Source organism: Amblyomma mixtum, chromosome 10 (genome assembly GCF_055824585.1).
Source record: "Amblyomma mixtum isolate Tamu chromosome 10, ASM5582458v1, whole genome shotgun sequence".
Classification (NCBI taxonomy): Eukaryota; Metazoa; Arthropoda; class Arachnida; order Ixodida; family Ixodidae; genus Amblyomma; species Amblyomma mixtum.
The window spans coordinates 113,745,506-113,764,799 of NC_143021.1; the positions used below are offsets into that span (position 1 = coordinate 113,745,506).

A 19,294-nucleotide genomic window follows, 5' to 3' on the forward strand; every position below is an offset into this window, starting at 1 on the left:
AGGTATTCTCCATTAACTCTTATCCCCAACTGTTCCCATTTCAGGCCCCGGAATACCTCCTGTAAGCAGGCAGTTAATAGCATAGGCGAGATTGTGTCTCCCTGCCTGACACCTTTCCGTATTGGAATTTTATTGCTGACTTTATGAAGAACTATGGTAGCTGTGCAATTGTTATAGATATCTTCCAATATTTTCACATAACACTCTTCTACACCCTGATTCTGCAATGCCTGCATGGCTGCTGAGGTTCCTACTGAGTCGAATGCTTTTTCTTAATCAATAAACGCTATATATAGGGGCTGGTTCCATTCTGCACATTTCTCTATCACCTGATTGATAGCGTGAATATGGTCTATTGCCGAGTATCCTTTATGAAAGCCTGCCTGATCATTTGGTTGATAAGGTTGTCCTGACCCTATTAGCGATTACCTTAGTAAATACTTTGCAGGCAACAGACAATAAGCTGATTGGTCTGTAATTTTTCAAGACCTCAACGTCTCCGTTCTTATGAATTAAGATAATGTTAGCGTTTTTCCAAGCTCTAGGTGCGCTCGAAGCCACAAGGTATTGCGTATACAGGGTGGCTAGTTTTTCGAGCACAATCCTTCCTTCAACAAATCTGCTATTATCTGATCCTCACCAGCTGCTTTTCCCCTTTGCATTGCTCCCAAGGCTTTCTTTACTTCCTCCCTCGTTACTGGTGGGATGTCCCATTGCTGTGCTCGACTGCCTCTCTCAGCAACATTCTGATTGCAATTGCTACTGCATAGATAGATTTGTGTAAAACTCTGCGGCTACTTTAACCATCTCATCCGTATTGCTAATGACATTGCCCTCTTTTTCTCTTATCGCATACATCTGGTTTTTACCTATCCCTAGATTTCTCTTCACTGCTTTCAGGCTTCCTCCGCTCTTTAGAGCATGCTCGATTTTCTCCATGTTAAACTTCCTGATATCGGCTACCGTGCGCTTGTTTATTAACTTTGACAGCCCTAGTAGTTCTATTCTGTCTATGGAGTTAGACGTCCTCATGCTTTGCCGTTTCTTAATCAGATCTTTAGTCTCCTGAGATAGCTTCATGGTATCCTGTCAAACCATCCCTCCACCTATTTCTACGGAGCACTCCGTAATGATATCTGTGAGAATTACTTAGAATTACTTTAAAAGGAACAGCACAGGACAGAGGAACGTACAACAGTGGCGCTGCCTGTCCTGTGTTTGGGCTGTTCCCTTTTGAGCATTGTTTAACCAACTAGCCCGCAACAGCACAACGCGTGAACAGCAGAACTGGCAGCTTGTCTGCGCCCCATTGCATTTCCAGGACGTTGAGTGTGGACAAGCAGTCGATGCGCTACCACTGTTTGCACGGACGGCAAATTCTTCAAAATCAAGAGGGTGGAACCATATTATGCATTTATTTATTTATTTATTTTATTTATTTGAACATACTGCAGGCCCTTTTCGAGCCCATGCAGGAGTGTTTACAATGCATCACTGATCAAACAGAGTAAAAACAAAAATTCAAAAATACAGAGATGTTCTCTGACCTAAACACAAAAAGAGTAGGAGAGAATTAAACAGAAAAGTCAATTTTTTCGATATAATTAAGAAATAGTTCCACGGACGTACACTTCACCGCATCTTCAGGCAATTTATTCCAACATGATATAGCATCTGGAAACAGGGAGTACCTGTGGACATTTACACGGCTGACTGGTTGACGAAGTGTTTTACTATGGTTTGTTCTAGACGAATGTTTGAATGGAGGGCGTAAGTATTGTGAATTGGCTATTTTAAAGTGGCCGTGGAGAAGTTGGAACAAAAACTTTAATCTTGAAATGATTCTTCGCTGTGACAGGCTTTGTAAATTTGACTGAATTATTAGACTGGTAGCTAGTTTGTCGTGAATACTTTGAATAGACAGTGAACAGTGAAATTCTGATTGAAGAAATTTTGCGATTAAGTTGACATCATCTTTGTCAGCAAAGTGGCTCTTCAATGGACTTCAAAAAGGGGCTAATTTCCAATGCTGACTTTGAAGCTCAGTGACGGTGCAAACACAGAAATTTGAAAATTTTGTAGAAACTATGGCCAATGTTCAACATTTTTTGTGTTGAAACTGAAAAGTAATTCAAATTTAATTTTTATTACTTCTGGGAAGTAACTCCAATGTGATGTCATTACTTTTTGAGAGTTTAAAGTGTAATTTAATAATATTGTGAGATATCTGGGAAAGTAATAAGGGATATAATTGCTTTTCAGAAGTAATTTTGCGATGTATGGTACCACAGAGGAACTGTGCTTTCCTTAATAAAGGAGCCCAAAACGATCATCTCACGTCACAGGATCACGTTCATTACACATGTCAGAGGAACAGACTGCAGTCAAACAATACCGCTGGTGATTGACCCTCAAGTGTGTGTTCCCAGAAAAGTGTTCGTAACGCTTTCATTTTCTTTGCTTGCTTCTTCTCCTCGTCACCCAGGAGTTCTCCCTGCTTGTCCGGGACATATATGCCTTCTTCCCCCTGCTGATCAAGTATGTTGACCTCCAGAGGTGCGTCCACAATGAGCAGCATCTCTTCTTCATCCCTGTCTCAGCTGAACACTTGTGGAGCTTTTTTGTGCTGTGCTAAAAATGATCCCTGTGATGGGTCTCTTTTCAATGCTATTAACTTTTCTTGTTGTAAGCATTGACTACTTAAATGCTTAAAATGGCACTGCTGTCGTGCTTTTGTTCGTCCCGAGAAATACCTTGTTGGTGTCACGTTCCAAGCATGTCATTCCCAAATATTTGTTATCGATGCACTACAACCGTGTCCATCAATTTGAATTCTCCATTTCATTTTCCTTGACTTGGGGGCATGACTGACCCCGCTTACCAAAACAGTGGCTGGCACTGTGCTCTACCTTGAGGGGGGACACTGGTCTTAGACCTATTTTTCTTATTTTTCGTCCAATCCTAATGAAACTGTACCACCTTTTTACATGGATTTCAACAATGAAATTACCTTTCTCATAAATTAGTCGGTTCCCTAGATAATTAATTTTAATTAGTAATTCATTAGTACCTCTGCAAAAAAAACTGCTCAATAAAAATAATTTTTAATCCATGGCTACATAGTATGGTGACTAAAGAGCGCAATAATTAAAACCATTTTTCCATTTTACCCTCATTGGTAGTTTTACAGCACTTGGAATATCAATGTTCAAGGTGTTCCATTTCATTTATTTTTCCCTTAAAGGCCCGAGGGCATTACATAAGGGGGGAGCAAACTCAAGACTTGTACTAACAAGACAAGAACACTACAAAGAAGGAAAAGAAATAACAGTGAAAAGGAATAAAAATGTACAGCAGGTAAGGGGCGTCGAAAAGGTTATACAATATGTAAGAAGTAAAAAAAAAAATTTAACACATGAGTAAACAAAGGCTAAGGAATGAAAAAAAGCAAGGACACTTGTCTGTATCAAGCACAACATATAATTGAAAAGATTGTTCTCACGAAAATGGTCCTTTAGTATATCACGGAATGATTTGCGATTAGTGCATGATACAATGATGTTTGGCAGGGCATTCCATAGAGCTATTGCGTGCGGGAAAAAAAAGAAGAACTGAGTGATAACGTGCGACAGTTGATGCGAGCGATGCTATGATTATGGTTCAAGCGGCTAGACGTCCTATGGGGGGGGTTCTAGTTTTGCGTGGCGTGAATGTAATGCATCAATAAACTTTGCAAAGTAATAAAATTTTGAAGTGCGATTGAACAAATCTGCTTCGATTATGGCACGCATTGTGCCTTCAGCTTCCCTTAGCAAGCAATATGACATCTCTGTCTGCCCTAGATGTTGAGATATTGACATACTAAGACAGCCAGATGTCAAAAATTTTCATGCCGTTAAATTGTCTGCTCCTGCACAAATTCAGCTCACACGATGATCTGAATTGGATATTATGGTCAAAACGCTGATTTCTTGAAGGAAAAAATTGGTGCAGTTGGAAAATAATAGCTCGAGATTCCACAAATGTCACTTTTTGAAAACCGATTGTATGGAAGGAGACCCTAGTTTGCGCTCTGTCCATGAGTACTACTTGTTCACAGTGAAGCAGTCTACCCATTACATAGCATCCCTTTGAAGGCAACACTGCCCTGTTTTTGGAGGTTTTCTTTCCAGATCGCATGCCCTTTATATTACCCCTCTGTTGCTGTTATTTCTTTATCTTCACCTACATACCATATATACTTAAAGGTGCACTGAAGAGGAATCTGAACTTGTCTTTTTACCATGGGAACTCGATCTACACGTTCCGAACTTTCTTAGAAACTTCGATTTATTGCCCTGTGTGGCCGATTTCCGTAATTAAATCGAATTAACGTCCGGATCCCGCCTTTTTTTTTTATTTCTCCCCCGTACGGTGGGCGGAGTCGACCAACGCGGGGAGTGCCTTTCACCCAGTCCCGCGGCGGCTTGCCGCTCTGCCACCGGTGGAGTAATACGTAGTAGTCCGTAGAAGCAAATAGTCCGCGCCTATTTTTATTTCTGCGGGCTTATTTTGCGCCTATGTTATCTGCGAATGAAACTATTCATTCATGGAAACCCAAAAAACAAAATAAAGCCAAAGCAAAGCTTCCACGGAGCTGGCTGAAAGGCACTTCACGCGTTGGTGGACTCCGCCCACCGTACGGGGAGAATTAAAAAAAAAAGGCGGGAGCCGGATGTTAATCCGATTTAATTAGGGAAATCAGCCGCACAGGGCAACAAGTAACTGTTTCTAAGAATGCTAAGAATGTGTAGGTTGAGTTCCCGTGGCAAAAAGACAAGTTCAGATTCCTCTTCAGTGCACCTTTAAGTAAGGGCCGCACTTTTTTTCCACGGTTTTGATGGGATGTGGCCCTTACACGGGACCGGCATTTTTCCATAAAATTTTTCTGACTACAACAGAGCTCTGATTATGCATCCCCAAGTTTATGCTATGACATGCATTTTATGACAAATTAGCGCAGTCCGCGAATCCTTCAATTATACAATGCGTTGTAAGTATGGATAACAGGACACGTGCCCAACGCTCAGCACAAATTAACCAACCGGAGTAAAACAGGTTGTTAGACCAGATAACTGGCAAATGCCCGGTGTTTGTAAGCTATTAAGACCCTCCGAAGATTATGCACTTGACTCGCAGTTTGCCTTGGTGTACAGTTCAGAGTGCTTAGTGACTTCGGCCGTGCCACTCCACACCTGCGACCCGTGGCCATCAGTGTGACATAGCCTTTGCCTGGCCTGTTTTTTTTTTGCATGCTTCATGGTGGACGACCTTGCAGAAATAATTATACATTCATCTTAAGGGGGGATGAGGGTGTTAAAACTTACCTTTTTAGTTGTGGTTAGAATCGCATGAAATTTTGCACACAGATATGTTCTTCTCTTCTGATTTCAAAAATGTAGTCATAATTCAGCTGGTTGTCTTAAATTAAAAGTTATCTTAAAGACTAGAGAGTAATTAAGTAATTTCTTACGCAGCTTTAATGAACTTTCTCGCTGCATTTTGTTGCTTTTAATTACATGAATTGATAACCAGAGAATTCCCATACCCGATGACATTCTTACTTTTTTTGTTTAGGCTACATATAAATGGCAATTTACAGTTAGCTTAACGAGTTGCAGTGTCAAATATTGCAACCTTTTACTCTCAACACAGTATATCAGGATGCCATGCCTTTAGAGAAAAACGAAGAATGTCACCGGGTATGGAAACCCTCTGGCTATCAGTTCATGTAAATAAAAGCAACAAAATGCAATGAGAAAGTTCATTAAAGCTGCGTAAGAAATTACCTAATCACATTCTAGACTTTGTAAGATCGAAGACCACCAGCTCAATTGTGACTGGATATTTGGAATCTGAAGAGAAAAAATGCATCTGTGTGCAAGATTTCCCGAGATTCTAGCCATAAATAAAAAAGTTAGTTTTAAGACCCTCGTCCCCCCTTAATGCAAGGTTATTGTATGGTGATAAACTGGTAGCAAGGTTAGACCTTTTATGATTGACTATGACTGGATTGGAAGCAATTTCACTGCGACTTTAATGCTGCTAATGTAGGTGCACCCCATTCTAACTTTTGCGCAGCATAACATTTTGTCCTTTCTGGCACAAATGTCGAGAGCACAGGAGTCTGCACCACTGACCAGACAGGGCCCGGAGCACAAGACATCACGTCCATTGTCGTACTGAGTGCAGCAGGCAGTTTTCTTCATCTGTTAGCTTCTATGTGAGAAAAATTATGCACACATGAAACAATGCTTCTGGCTCAATCTTTTTTTTTTTTAATTACCGGCGGACAAGTTGGGGTTGTGGCCCTTACACTAGTATATATGGTATTTGACTTATTCATGCCACGCAATGTGTGAGTTTGTGGCATGGCCCTGGGTGACAGCTTGTGCTGTTCTCTTTTCTTTTAAAGAAACCACTGGCTTAAGAACAACGTGAAAGAAGCGGAAAAGGTCTACACCTGTGTTGCCCACGTGTTCAACACTTGGAATAAGTCTCAGGTGGGTTGTGCTAACAAGTACGGAGTGAGAACAGCTTGGCTGACTTGGGCTTTGCAATATACGCTGCAGTCAGTCGAGGCAGCCGTACTGCGTGTCTGGAGTCGCATTTCACTCCTTAGTTGTATTCATTTTTCCTGAGTCTCAGCCAGTGAGATTTTAAAAAGTTTGCACCTGTTAAATATCTTTGATGCCTGCTTAACTCCCCAGATGACAAAAAAGAGGAAAAGAAGTTGGGAACTATAATTATTTAGAGAAATAGCAGAGATGTGATGTACATAGAAAAAAAATTCATTTTCAGTGAGCAAGTTGAATGTAGCTTTTTTGACAACTTTTGCAAACTGCATTGGCATCTTCCTAATGCATGTTTTTTTGTGTGTCTACAATGAGGCACGTGAAGAGTACCAGGAACTGCATTCCTTCCATTTACTGTGTAGTTGAATTCATTGTAAGCAAAAGCGCGATCAGGGGCTACCCAAGCATAGTTGCAGCCGTCTTTTGCATAAAAGTGGATTATGAGAACTGTTTGGGCACTGACCCACCTTCCTTGCATATTTCAATCAATCAATCAATTTATTTAGCATTTCTTTCAATACAGAAATAAATACAAGGATAAGGACAAAAAACTGCTTTTCAAGCAGTTTGACAATGGTTTTTTCCCTTTTTTTTTCTCTTGACAACGGATAACAGCAGAAATAAAACAAAGCTGCGGTTATAATTGTACGAAGATAAGAGCATGGAATGTACATAGTAATTGTAAACACATAATATATAGTAAACACAAAATACATATAGTATACATAGTAATTCCAAACAAAAAATGCCACATATTAGTAAAAAGTAACAATACAGGTTCAATGTAACTGATAGACATGGATTCAATAAGACGAATGCTAATACTTAATCACCAATATTTTGCACACTGAAGAACATATAACGGCGAAATTGACATATGGCTATACAGGACTAAAAACATTTCCTACTACATTTGCAGGCATAGAAGCACAGACCACAGTTTTACCACACACATTTCACTGAATGTTGGAAGCTGTTTCTTGGCTCATAAAAGCTAGAGTGCTGCCCATTGTCTCCCATTAATGCTGGCTCTGGCATCAAGTATGTTTCTGTGCCCTGAAAAATAGCTCGGTGTCGAAGCAGATTGGAACACCATTCGCAGTACTTCCGGCGGGAGGAGGCCAACTTCATCTCCCAGCACGAGATCGACAACATGGCGCTCATCATGCCTTCCTCCGGACGGGGCCGGGCGAGCGTCCAGACCATAGACGCGGGCCAGAGCCAGAAGAAGGTGCGCACTGTGGTGGTCTGTGTGCCCTGTGTGTCATTGCTTAACGTGTGCTGCCCTCTCAGGAGAAGAAGAAGAAGCGGGACGGCAAGCGGGACAAGGACAAGGAGCTGGCGGCGAGCCTGGTGGTGGCCTGCCTCAAGCGACTGCTGCCCGTGGGGCTCAACCTGTTCGCGGGCAGGGAGCAGGAGCTGGTGCAGCACGCCAAGGAGAAGTTTCTCAACGTGAGCACTGCTGTGCTCACTAGAGCATGCATGACCTCCACAGTACTCATCAGCATCATCATCAGCAGCAGCCTGGCTACGCCCACTGCAGGGCAAAGGCCTCTCCCATGTCTCCCCAATTAACCCTGTCTTTTGTCAGTTGCGGCCACCGTATCCCCAGAAACTTCTTTACCTCATCCGCCCACCTAACTTCCTGCCGCCCCCTGCTACACTTGCCTTCCCTTGGAATCCACTCCGTTACCCATAAGGACCAGCGGCTATCTTGCCTTCGCATTACATGCCCTGCCCAAGCCCACTTCTTCCTCTTGATTTCGACGAGGATGTCATTAACCCATGTTTGTTCCCTCACCCACTCCGCCCTCTTCCGATCTCTTAATGTTACACCTATCATTTTTATTTCCATAGCTCGCTGCGTTGTCCTTAACGTAAGCTGAACCCTCTTCGTTAGCCTCCACGTTTCTTCCCCAGCCACGTTTCTACCTCCTCAGTACTCACCCCATATTCATGGCCACTGGGTGAAAATGTGGCCTCTATACTAAAGTGCCGAGGGGGCAAAATGGTCCATAGAACCAGTGCAAGCAAGGCCTGTGAAAAGAAAAGGACACTTAAGCTCTGCCTATCACTTAAAGGTATGACACGTGCTATCATTAATGGATCACTCCTTCAGCTGCCCTCATTTGCGCATCACTTCTGTTCTTTCTTTCACCATCACGAATACTGAGGGGGTCTTTGGACCTTGTAGGGTTCTGCACTTACCAATGCGCCAGCACCTGTAGTGTCCATTGCCTGTCTGTCTGTTTGTGTGAAGCCAGTTATGTGACAGGCTGCTATTAATAAGGGAGCTATTAATAATTCCTGGCACCTGCTGAACATGCCATGACTGAAGCAGCAGCCTTACGCGCAGATTTGGTTTGGTCTGCCGCACAATAGTAACATCAGTCTATCCTGGGGTCATATGCCTCGCAGTGCTTGGCCACTGCGCTTCGCTCACTTTGACATCAGCTTTGTTCTCCTTCATCCTTTCCATGAAATACTTTGTTTCACCAATGTACAATGCTGGGCACTCAGAGCGGGGTGGGTTGTGCACAACGCCTTCAGCCTTGTTTTTAGGATGGCAGTTTTTCAGGCGGGGCGGGAGGCGTCCGGTGGGGATGATCGGCTTGAGTATTGTTCGCATCCCTTCCTTTCCCAGAATACGAGCTGAGGTTACTGTGGGTCTAAAAGTTACCATGTAGAAAACGAAAGTAATGTTCAACCGTCTCGGAATGGAACAGCAGTTTGCAATTGATAACGAGATGTTGGAAGTGGGATGGGGATATATATACGTCTACATAGGGCAGGTAGTGACCGCAGATCCGGATCACGAGAGTGAAAAATTCAAGGGGTGCACTTAAGTCTCCTTACATGCTGAAGTGCGAAAGTATTTAGAGTACCACACGTGTCAGCATCCAAGAACGAACTCACAGGGAGCGACGGAAGTTCTTGTCTAGACTTTTTTTTTGTCATTTTGTCTTTTGTGACGTCATGAACTCGTCAACAACTTGTTGTTTAGACATGTTTCTATCAAGCAACTAGTTGGGTCCCATCACGTGACTGGTTGATGATGTGGCTACCACTAACTATTGCTGTCACTATTAATGTCACTATTACTACCAGTAACTGTTACTCTCACTAATTATTTTTATTATTGATTACCTGTTATTTGCTTCATTAATTATTATCTATTAATTACTTGGTTATCATTACTGAATGTTGTCATATCGTCGTTATCTTGTGCACAGAACTCGTGGTCATGCCATCCGTGAGGCAAGAAATGCATTAATAACTAGAAGAATAAGAATAGGTCGGAGCACATTTGGCAGGTTTTTTCAGGTCATGAAAAGCAGTCTACCAGTATCCCTCAAGAGAAAAGTATATAACAGCTGTATCTTACCAGTACTCACCTATCGGACAGAAACATGGAGGCTAATGAAAAGGGTTTAACTTAATCCACCAAGGTGGCTCAGTGGTTATGGTGCTTGGTTGCTGACCCGAAAGACACAGGTTCGATCCCAGCTACGGTGGTCGAGTTTCTATGGAGGTGAAATTCTAGAGGCCCGTGTACTGTGCAATGTCAGTGCATGTTAAAGAACCCCGTGTTGTCGGAATTTCTGGAGTCCTTCACTACGGTGTCCCTCTTAGCCTCAGTCACTTTGGGACGTTAAACCCCCGTAAAACCAATCAACTCAATTTAAGGACAGTGCGAAGAGCTATGAAAAGAAAAATGATAGAGGTAACATTAACAGACGGGAAGTGGGCGGAGTGCGTCAGGGATCAAAGGCAGGTTAATGACATCCTAGTTGAAATCAAGAGGAAGAAGTGGGCTTGGGCGGGGCATGCAATGCGAAGGCAAGATAACCAGTGGTCCTTAGGGGTAACGGAGGGGATTCCAAGGGAAGGGAAACGTAGCAGGGGGCGGCACAAAGTTAGGTGGGCGGATGAGATATAAAAGTTTGCAGGGATAGGGTGGCTGCAGCTGGCTTAAGGCTAGTTTAATTGGAGAGATATGGGAGAGGTTTTTGGCCATCGGTGGGCGTAGTCGGGCTGTCGATGATGCGACAATTCAGGTACACAGCATAAAAAACTGAGACGCTGCTACCGGCCCGATTTCCACAAAAAGTGCCAGTACCCCCTTAAGAGCGTGGTGCATTGCATTAGAGATAGTTGCTCTGCAAGCACTCCTTCTGTGTCAGTGAGATTCTGCCTACTTGCACACATATGCGGAATTGGTCATTTTCCACTTTACATTGACAGACTGCGGGGAGTTGTCATGCCACTCCTGACACTGTGGTGCAGTAGTTAAGCAATGCGCCGCTACCCCAACAGGTGGCTATTTCAAACACAGTCCCCGATGGGGCTTGTGAGACCCAGGTTGCTGTTCCCGAGCAAACTCTTGCAGCCAGTCGTTAGTTTAACTGCCACGATGGGCAGGTTGTGATGACATCACAGGATCACATGACCTAGGTGGCAGGTGGATCTCTGGATCTTGAGCTCATAAGGCTGACGACACTGGCACTGATACCGCTGGATTTTCTGCAGAGAGAAGCCTTAATGCTATTGCGTTAGAAACATTTTTAAATTGGTGTCTCTGCCTTCAGAGCACAGCTTTAGGGCGTCCATTCCTGTGTTGAGCGTCGCTGTCGTCCTTGGCATAACCAAGCAAACAAGCTCATAGGAGGATGAAAGAGGGCAAATGCAGGTTGAAGGGGCGAAGGATGAATGACTGCAGCAGTGACGAGAGCATGTGCGAGGAGGAAAGCAATAGCGTGAAGGCAGGTGACATGGTGGTGGCCCGTGGCACAAAAACGAAGGAAAAGATTGTTCTGTGGCACGCTTGATGGCTCGGGCTTCCTTCAGCATTGTCTCGACTTGTGGCCCTGGTCCTCGTGACAGTGGGAAAGCAGTGCGCATGGACTCCCGGGTCGAGATAGTTCGAGCCCTCTCGAGAAGCCAAGGGGAGGGAGATGCAGCTTGATGCAAGCTGCAGTAAAAGTTACCTTTTGCATTTAAGGGAAGACACAGCGCGACGAAACACGGACACACGAAGAAATGACACACACACAGCGCTCGTGTGTGTGTCATTTCTTCGTGTGTCCGTGTTTCGTCGCGCTGTTTCTTCCTTTAAATGCATTACCAACTAGCCCGGAACCTTGCTCTTCTTACCTTTTGCGGCTTCCAGAAATTTAATCTACGCTCAACAACGCCATAAGGATTGCAGGTCACACATCAGGGGCTGGATTGACGTGCTGCCACCTGTGGTGATCGTCTCTCTTCTCTTCCCCTCAATTTGTGTGATATTGAACTCCTTGTTGAAATTATTATGTTTAATGGCAGCTGTGCAGGCCGTTCCTCATGGCATTTTGCCGCGCCATCTTAATAAGCATGCAGGATCGTGCTTTTCCCATTTGCCACTGTGATGTTCTGTGTCAAATGGTGTACCGTACGAGCAAACAATGTGTGATCTAATGTGTCATGTGAGTAGCTATGCGCGTGTTTGATGAACACCCCCTCAAAATTTAAGGAATGTGGAGTAGAAGAGGAGAGATGGCGAATAAGGCTCTGGATTGCACTGAAGAACCTACTGAATTCTAGGCAACTGCAATAGCCCCCTGTCAGGCAGCAAATTTAGTGTAATTTCCTACGAATGACATTAGTCTGGTTTACATCCTTGCTTGGGTCGTCGTCAGGTTATTAAGGCGGTAATGTCACTTGCAAATGTTTCCACTGAGGATTCACTCGAGGAGAGGCTCAGCTATAAGCTCAGTGGCAGATCGCTGTGTGCACTGCCGAAGCCTAAACCCAGATCTATCCCTGCTTGGCAATGCATTTTCCGTTCTGCAGTCGCCTAGGGTTGAAATGGCACAATAGCTGCGCTTAAAAACTATATTACCGAGGAGCGTATTCGTTGGCCAGTCGGTGTGCATTCCCTTTCATTTGTTCTGCCAGGATGAGTGCTATAAAATGCTTGAAGGGGGTTGATTTGTTCACATGACAAGTTCTTTTGACAGGAATTAGTCAAACAAACAATTGAGGCCTTGAAACTTCGTGTTGAGACACCACATGGAGATACATGGGGGCTCAACAGAGACTCTGTAATTAGGCATCTGGAAGGATATAATTTTTTTATGTCCAATCTTGGCATGGTCGTCGATAAAATATGAAATTTGTTACATTTTCCCCACTTTAGATAATTTCCATCTGAGGAGGATAACTAACTCACTGCTCCTTTCATTTCAGAAATATCAAGACTCTGACATCTTCGACTATGTCAAGCTGCAGCTTACTCTCCCAGACAAGGCAAGTAACAATGGGCGATTTTTACGAAATTGATGCCACACCTCGGTGACGCCGTGAACGAGTCTTAAGAAGGATCAGTAGTGCGGAAGCAGTTTTTTGCTCGTTTACAAGTGCTTTGTCAGCACATTCAAATGTTGCTGTCAGTGTCTTTCTATAAAAATATTTGCGAATTTCAAGACATAATCGCCGCACTATGCAGCCGTGTCGCAATTCCCCCGTTTACTGAGAACTACACCGGAATTCAAGCTGCATGTTGCTAGCAAGCACTTTCAGATGTCATGCCCAGAGTGCCATTACAAAAAGAAAGCTCAGCAGCCCTTTATACCTTAATGAGATGGCAGGTATCATTTGACTGCTGAGCCACCGCTAGCAGCCCGAAGAGAGGGGGGCAGCTTTGGGTGACGGGCAGATTCACAAGCCAGTCAAAGCATCGATGGCCATGTGTTTGGAGCATTTTCAGGGAGATGACTTCTTTCTTCCAGCAAGAACTGGGTGCCATTATAGCTCTCTGTGGTATCAACTGAGCAACTAGGGTGACAACTATGGCTGGTTGTTGTAATTTGTCGCGATGCAGCCATAATGCGTGCAGAATTGTACCTCATAATATGTGATGCTCACACGCTGCATTTAAAGAGGTGGCATTTTATTCTTTCCTCTCCGCATTTTACTTGTTTGCACCAGTGTCTGTTCGTTCTAAACGATCGTGTTTCATGGTTCGCAAAATAAAACCTCAAAGCAATGAGAGCGGAGTGTTTTCAAAAAAGTGTGAGTCGGTGGGGCCGATGGACAAAAAAAATAATAAAGCGGCGAGGCAGGCAGAGTTAGTTCGCCGCCAGAGGCTAGGTTTACACCATTGAGCCAATCGGTGAATTGTACTTTGCCTGTTTGAGGCCTGGGAATTGGGTTGCCAGCAGGTGAAAGCAGGAACAGGAGCCTGTATCTACTACTCACGTCGTCGCACATCCGAGGGTATCAAGTTCACGTCGCAGCATACTGGGTTTCATGGCCAGTGCTTGCGCTGAAGCCAAGCTGCACAGAAATAAAAGCAGTTAGAGAATGAGCACATTATCCTTAACACAGGACTTGTGTGCTTTGATTTATTTTATTTATTTATTTAGTAATACTGCAGGCCAATACTTTGGTCCAAGCACGAGGGGCATATCACAAACAAAAAAGAAAGCACAGAAAAGCATATACAATGCAGCATGAAATGAACATAATGCACAAAAAGAAGCACAAATGAGAACGTCAACATCGCTAACTTGCACAAAAATGATTTTGCAATGCAGCCATGAAATGGTTGGACTGAAATACACTAATGGGAAGTGAATTCCACTCGTTCACCGTTCGAGGGAAAAAACTGTACTTGTAAGCTTAACTGCACACCACTCCAGCACTCTGAAGAAGTCTGCTTGCACATGTACTTACATACAAGGGTGCTGCTTCCTTCACTGAAGTGATGGCCTCGCGTAAATGGTGCTGCCTACAGCTTGCTGCATTCCAATCCAAGCACATGGTGGTCAATAGTAAAACCATTGCAAATCATTTATAATTCCAGCGTTATGCAGTGTTTTCGCAAAGGCTTGCTCACCTGTAACAATGGAGCAGTAAACCCGACACGTGCTTGCATTTTCGAACTTTCCCACCATAGAGAAATACTCAACGCTGGCGATCTTGGCATCGCTAAAAATGTCTTGGAGGCAGGCGCCGATCGTGTGCGGTTCCGCTTGAACTGTGGATGATGTTTGCAGAGAGAGGACGACGGTCTCTGTATTTTATCGGTTCTGCGTTTTGCACCAACTAATATATGAAGTGTTCAGCTAAAACTAGGCACTCACCTTCAGTGACAAAATGTCACTCATTCGTGCAATTGAGGAAACTTGTTAATGCGCCCGCGCTGATCAGAGGCAGAAGCCCCTTTACGGTCACCGCTGTGGCTCCACTGTGACGTAGTTCCTGAAAATCGATAATAAGTGTCAGTGCCAGCCACACAAGCAACTCAGTGGAAATTTGCTTCGGGAGTTTCATACAGGAGGATGCTTACACTTAGAATCATGTGCACTAAACTGGCTTTTCTTGTGACTGCTGTACACTGAGCTTAAAGGTGCACTGAAGACGAATCTGAACTCGTCTCTTTGCCGCGGGAACTCGATCCACACGTTCTGAGCATTCTTAGAAACTTTGATTTATTGCCTTGTGTGGCCGATTTCTCTAATTAAATCGAATTAACGTCCGGCTCCCGCCTTTTTTTTAATTCTCCCCCATACGGTGGGCGAAGTCAACCAATGCGCGGAGTGCCTTTCACCCAGTCCCGTGATGGCTTGCCGCTCTGCCATCGGCGGAGTAATACATGGTAGTCCGTAGAAGCAAATAGTCCGCGCGTGTATTTATTTCTGCGGGCTTATTTTGCGGCTATATTATCTGCAAATGAAACTATTTATTCACGGGAACCTAAAAAACAAAATAAAGCGAAAGCAAAGCCTCCACGGAGCTGGCTGAAAGGCACTCCACGCGTTGGTCGACTCCGCCCACCGTACGGGAAAGAATTAAAAAAATAAAGGCGGGAGCCGGACGTTAATTCGATTTAATTAGGGAAATGGGCCACACAGGGCAATAAGTCGAAGTTTCTAAGAATAGCAGAGTGGTTTCTAAGAATGCTCGGAACGTGTACATAAAGTTCCCGTGGCAAAAAGGCGAGTTCAGAGTCCTCTTCAGTGCACCTTTAAAGGGTCCCTGAAAAGGGCATTTGAAAATGCTGGCATTGTGTAGAGTACAGGCCACGGAGTGTTCATGCTGCGCACTGGACCTCAAAAGCGAACCGATCATTTACAATATAATTTTAAAAACTCGCACTTCCGTGCCTGATGGCGACCTGCAGTGCCGAGCTTTCGCCCGAATCCATGCGCAACACGTCATGCCGCACTCTTCGCGTCACCAGCGGAGGGCTGCCATTGGTTCGCCGGGATGCCTCTTTCTGACCACGGCCGCAAGCTCTGCCCCCCCCCCCCCCCCCTTTCTCCTGTGTGCATTGGTAGCCGGTAGAGTGGGTGGAACCAGCGGAGGTGCCAACATGGCAGCGTGCAAAAAGTGACGAAAGGAGAAAGGCGCGACAACACGTTAATCAAATTTCGGTGGGAGATAACTCAGCTTGCACAAAACGCATTAAGAAAATGTTTTCTGGAGGATATTTGTGAGGTGGTGTCCTTTGACATCCTAGGCATGCCGCAACTTTATTGGGAGTCCCTTCAGAGCCCCTTTAAGTAACGAACAGAGTTGTTTAGGAGGGCATGCTTTCAGGCTAGTTGCTGTTGCATATTGCAAGGAAATTAGCTCAAAAACAAAGGCACACATCATCACATGTGTCTACTTTCTTGTCTCTGTTTTTGCCCTAATTTCTTTGCAGTAGTCTTGTTTCTTCGCTAAATTCTGCTTTATTTTATTATTTTATTTATTTATTACATACTGTTGGCCTCTCTTTGAGGCCGTAACAGGATTGGGTGCACATATGCATAAAAAAGTACACAATAAAAGACTGCAGAGAAGGAACTTTTCACTCTCATAGAAAGAAACATGGTAAATGACACATGGTGACAATGCTAACCGTTTTGAAAGTGGTTTGCTACCTTCGACACGACACGACATGCTCTTGAACTCCATCTTTCAAAGACAGGCAAATACACTGGAACACTGTAAAGGGAAAAAAGCCATTGAAGAAGAGCTGGGAAAAATTGCTGATTTTGTCGGGTTTTGCCGAGACACATTGTAGGAGCAAGAACAAGGCAACTATGCCATGATTGGATCAGTGAGGATGTGTTGTGTATGCAACTGGTCCAGTGTTGAGGGAAAACCCCCTAGGTAGAGAAGATTTGTAATGAGAGTGCAAATTACTCATTAGCATCCACCCAAGCACAGCCATATGGTTCAAAGCAAAGCTATACAGCTTCCAGAGATAACTTGCACTTTAAGAAAAATTTGTCCCGGTCCAGTGTTCAAACCCAAGGCTCACTGGGACAGTTACTCTAATATATGTGACTAAGGGTTTTTCCATCAGTAATTAATGGAAAAAGGGAAATATTCATGCTGACAGAACCTTGTGTTTTCAGTTGGCATCTCTTAGTAAATTTACCTGCTGTTGGTACGTAAACAGTTGGGCAGTAAGGACTAGAGATACCAAATATTTGCTTTTGTGTTTTCTTGTTTCAAACGATGCATTATACATTGGTATACATGGAGCACTCCATGGTATTCACCTACGTTGATTAAATAATTGATAATTTATAATTGAATTTTATCTTGACATTGTTGTGGTTTTGGTTTCATCAACCGAACGATGGCTAGGACATGTGGTTAAACTTTAGGTCGCGTGAAGCACAAAAAAACAACACGGCAGTACAACTACTGATGTGTCATTTGTTGCAATTCTAGCCCCTGAAGCAGGCTGGCTTAAGTGCTCTAGTGGGTTAAAACTACATCAGCATGTATTTGGCACATTTTCCTTGGGTCATGTGGCCTAAAGTACAACTGCTTGTCACAGCGGTCATCAGTTGCTGAGGCCCAAACAGCATGAGAGAAGAAATTTAATTACAGATTATTTGGCGGTTCTAATGTCTAACACTTTGTTGTAAAGGCAGAAGCATGCAATAAAATTGGGCAACATGCCTCTAAATCCTTCCAGATTGACCCGAGTGATGCCATGAGCTGGCAGCACTACCTGTACAGCAAGCTGGGCAGCCAGCGGTCGACCCCCGTGGGGCCCAACGCGGTGGTGCCCGTCGTCTCGCAGGACCAGCTGGTCGAGCGCATCATGGACATGGCCAAGGTGCTCTACGGCCTGCACGTGGTGAGTGCACCCCAACACCTGCCTGCTTCAGTCTGGGCTGCCAGTGCTTAGACGTTGTCAAGGCCATGCTGACAGCATTGTTGAAATAAGGGAGTGATTACTCATGACGTCCACCCGAGCGCAGCCATACGGCTACAAAGGAAAGGTGTACAGCTTTCTCAGAAACTTCCTAGTTAAAGAAAAATTCGTCCTGGTCCGGGGTTCGAACCCGGGACCACCGCTTCACCGGGGCAGTCGCTCTACCAATTGAGCTAACCGGGACGGCAAGCTTATGGTAGGGCGAGAGCAAATTGATCAATATCATTGATCAATAGCATTGATCAATTCCCCTAAACATTTGACCAACACTGTTCCCACTTCGAGTTATTGATCAATTTGCTCTCGCCCTACCATAAGCTTGACGTCCCGGTTAGCTCAATTGGTAGAGCGACTGCTCCGGTGAAGCGGTGGTCCCGGGTTCGAACCCCGGACCAGGACGAATTTTTCTTTAACTACGAAGTTTTGTAGCCGTATGGCTGCGCTCAGGTGGATGTCATGAGTAATTACTCCCTTATTAGAAATCTACTCCGCCTTGGGGGATTCCCCTAAACATTTGACCAGCATTGTTGAAAGACAGAAAAGATATGAGTGGTAGGCCACATGTGACGCACTGTGGAACACTTTCAGGCCTTGCCACTTTTGCACATTGTGTTTTAGAGTGTAGACCAGTTCACCTGCTGTTTAACCTTTCCACTGGGAAAACGGCAATGTTAAGTTGGAGAATAATATGCAATGTCACCGAGCGTAACTTCCTCTCCTGGCGTGTTTCCCCTTCGGAGAGAGTGTGCTTGATGTGGCCCTTGCTGTGTCTCTGGGCAGCCTAGAAACTTGCAAATTGTGTGTTGCTGGCAGTAGAGATAAGTGGGAAGACTGGTGTGCCCTTTTTGTAGCGGGTGATTAGTGCAGAGCTGCGTGTGCGTTCTGCTCAGCGCTGACCTGTGGCCCTGTCCTCCTTCAGATCGACCACGCTCAGGGGTCGCAGAAGGGCGCCTATCGCAGTGTAGTGTCCACACAGCGCAAGCGGGCCGTCATAGCCTGCTTCCGAATGACCTCGCTCCACAGTCTGCCCAGGTAACTGGCGCACACACTTGCCTGCCTAGAGGTTGGCCTCTCCCCCCTGGCTTGGCTTTATCTGCTCCTCCCGAACACTCCGTGGTAACACACCTGGGTGGGCCCCCCCTCTAACACTGCGTGCATCATCTGGTCTTGGCAGTTTGGTTTGCTCCTCTTCCTCTCCACAGAGGGTTGTCAGTGTCAGCATTCCAGGACATAGTATTGGAGCAAAATTGTGGTTTGAACTAGTCGGTACATCTTCACAACTTCACCAGCGCTGCGACGAGGAACAAAGACAGAGAAGGAAGGACAGGGACAAGTGGTGCTACTAACAACTGAAAGTTTATTTGAAAAAACACAGATTATATGCTCACAACTGACAACCCAAAGCGCCTGCACTTCCCGCAAATAGCACGCAAAAGAAAGTATAAATCCAGATACGAAATTTCACACTTACGAA

General features: G+C 44.6%; 1 protein-coding gene across 5 annotated transcripts in view; it reads left to right on the forward strand.

Moving 5' to 3' along the window:
• Window positions 1–19,294, forward strand: part of LOC149326706 (ryanodine receptor-like) — a 542,398-nt gene that overhangs the window by 381,850 nt on the left and 141,254 nt on the right. For 4 of the 5 annotated variants that reach the window (XM_089563500.1, XM_089563501.1, XM_089563502.1 and 1 more), the window contains exons 81-87: window positions 2,486–2,556; window positions 6,455–6,542; window positions 7,717–7,845; window positions 7,908–8,066; window positions 12,843–12,902; window positions 17,578–17,742; window positions 18,740–18,852. In XM_089563500.1, coding sequence (XP_089419626.1) covers window positions 2,486–2,556; window positions 6,455–6,542; window positions 7,717–7,845; window positions 7,908–8,066; window positions 12,843–12,902; window positions 17,578–17,742; window positions 18,740–18,852 — 785 coding nt within the window. The remainder of the gene's footprint in view (window positions 1–2,485; window positions 2,557–6,454; window positions 6,543–7,716; window positions 7,846–7,907; window positions 8,067–12,842; window positions 12,903–17,577; window positions 17,743–18,739; window positions 18,853–19,294) is intronic. The other variant, XM_089563503.1, reaches the window with a different exon arrangement.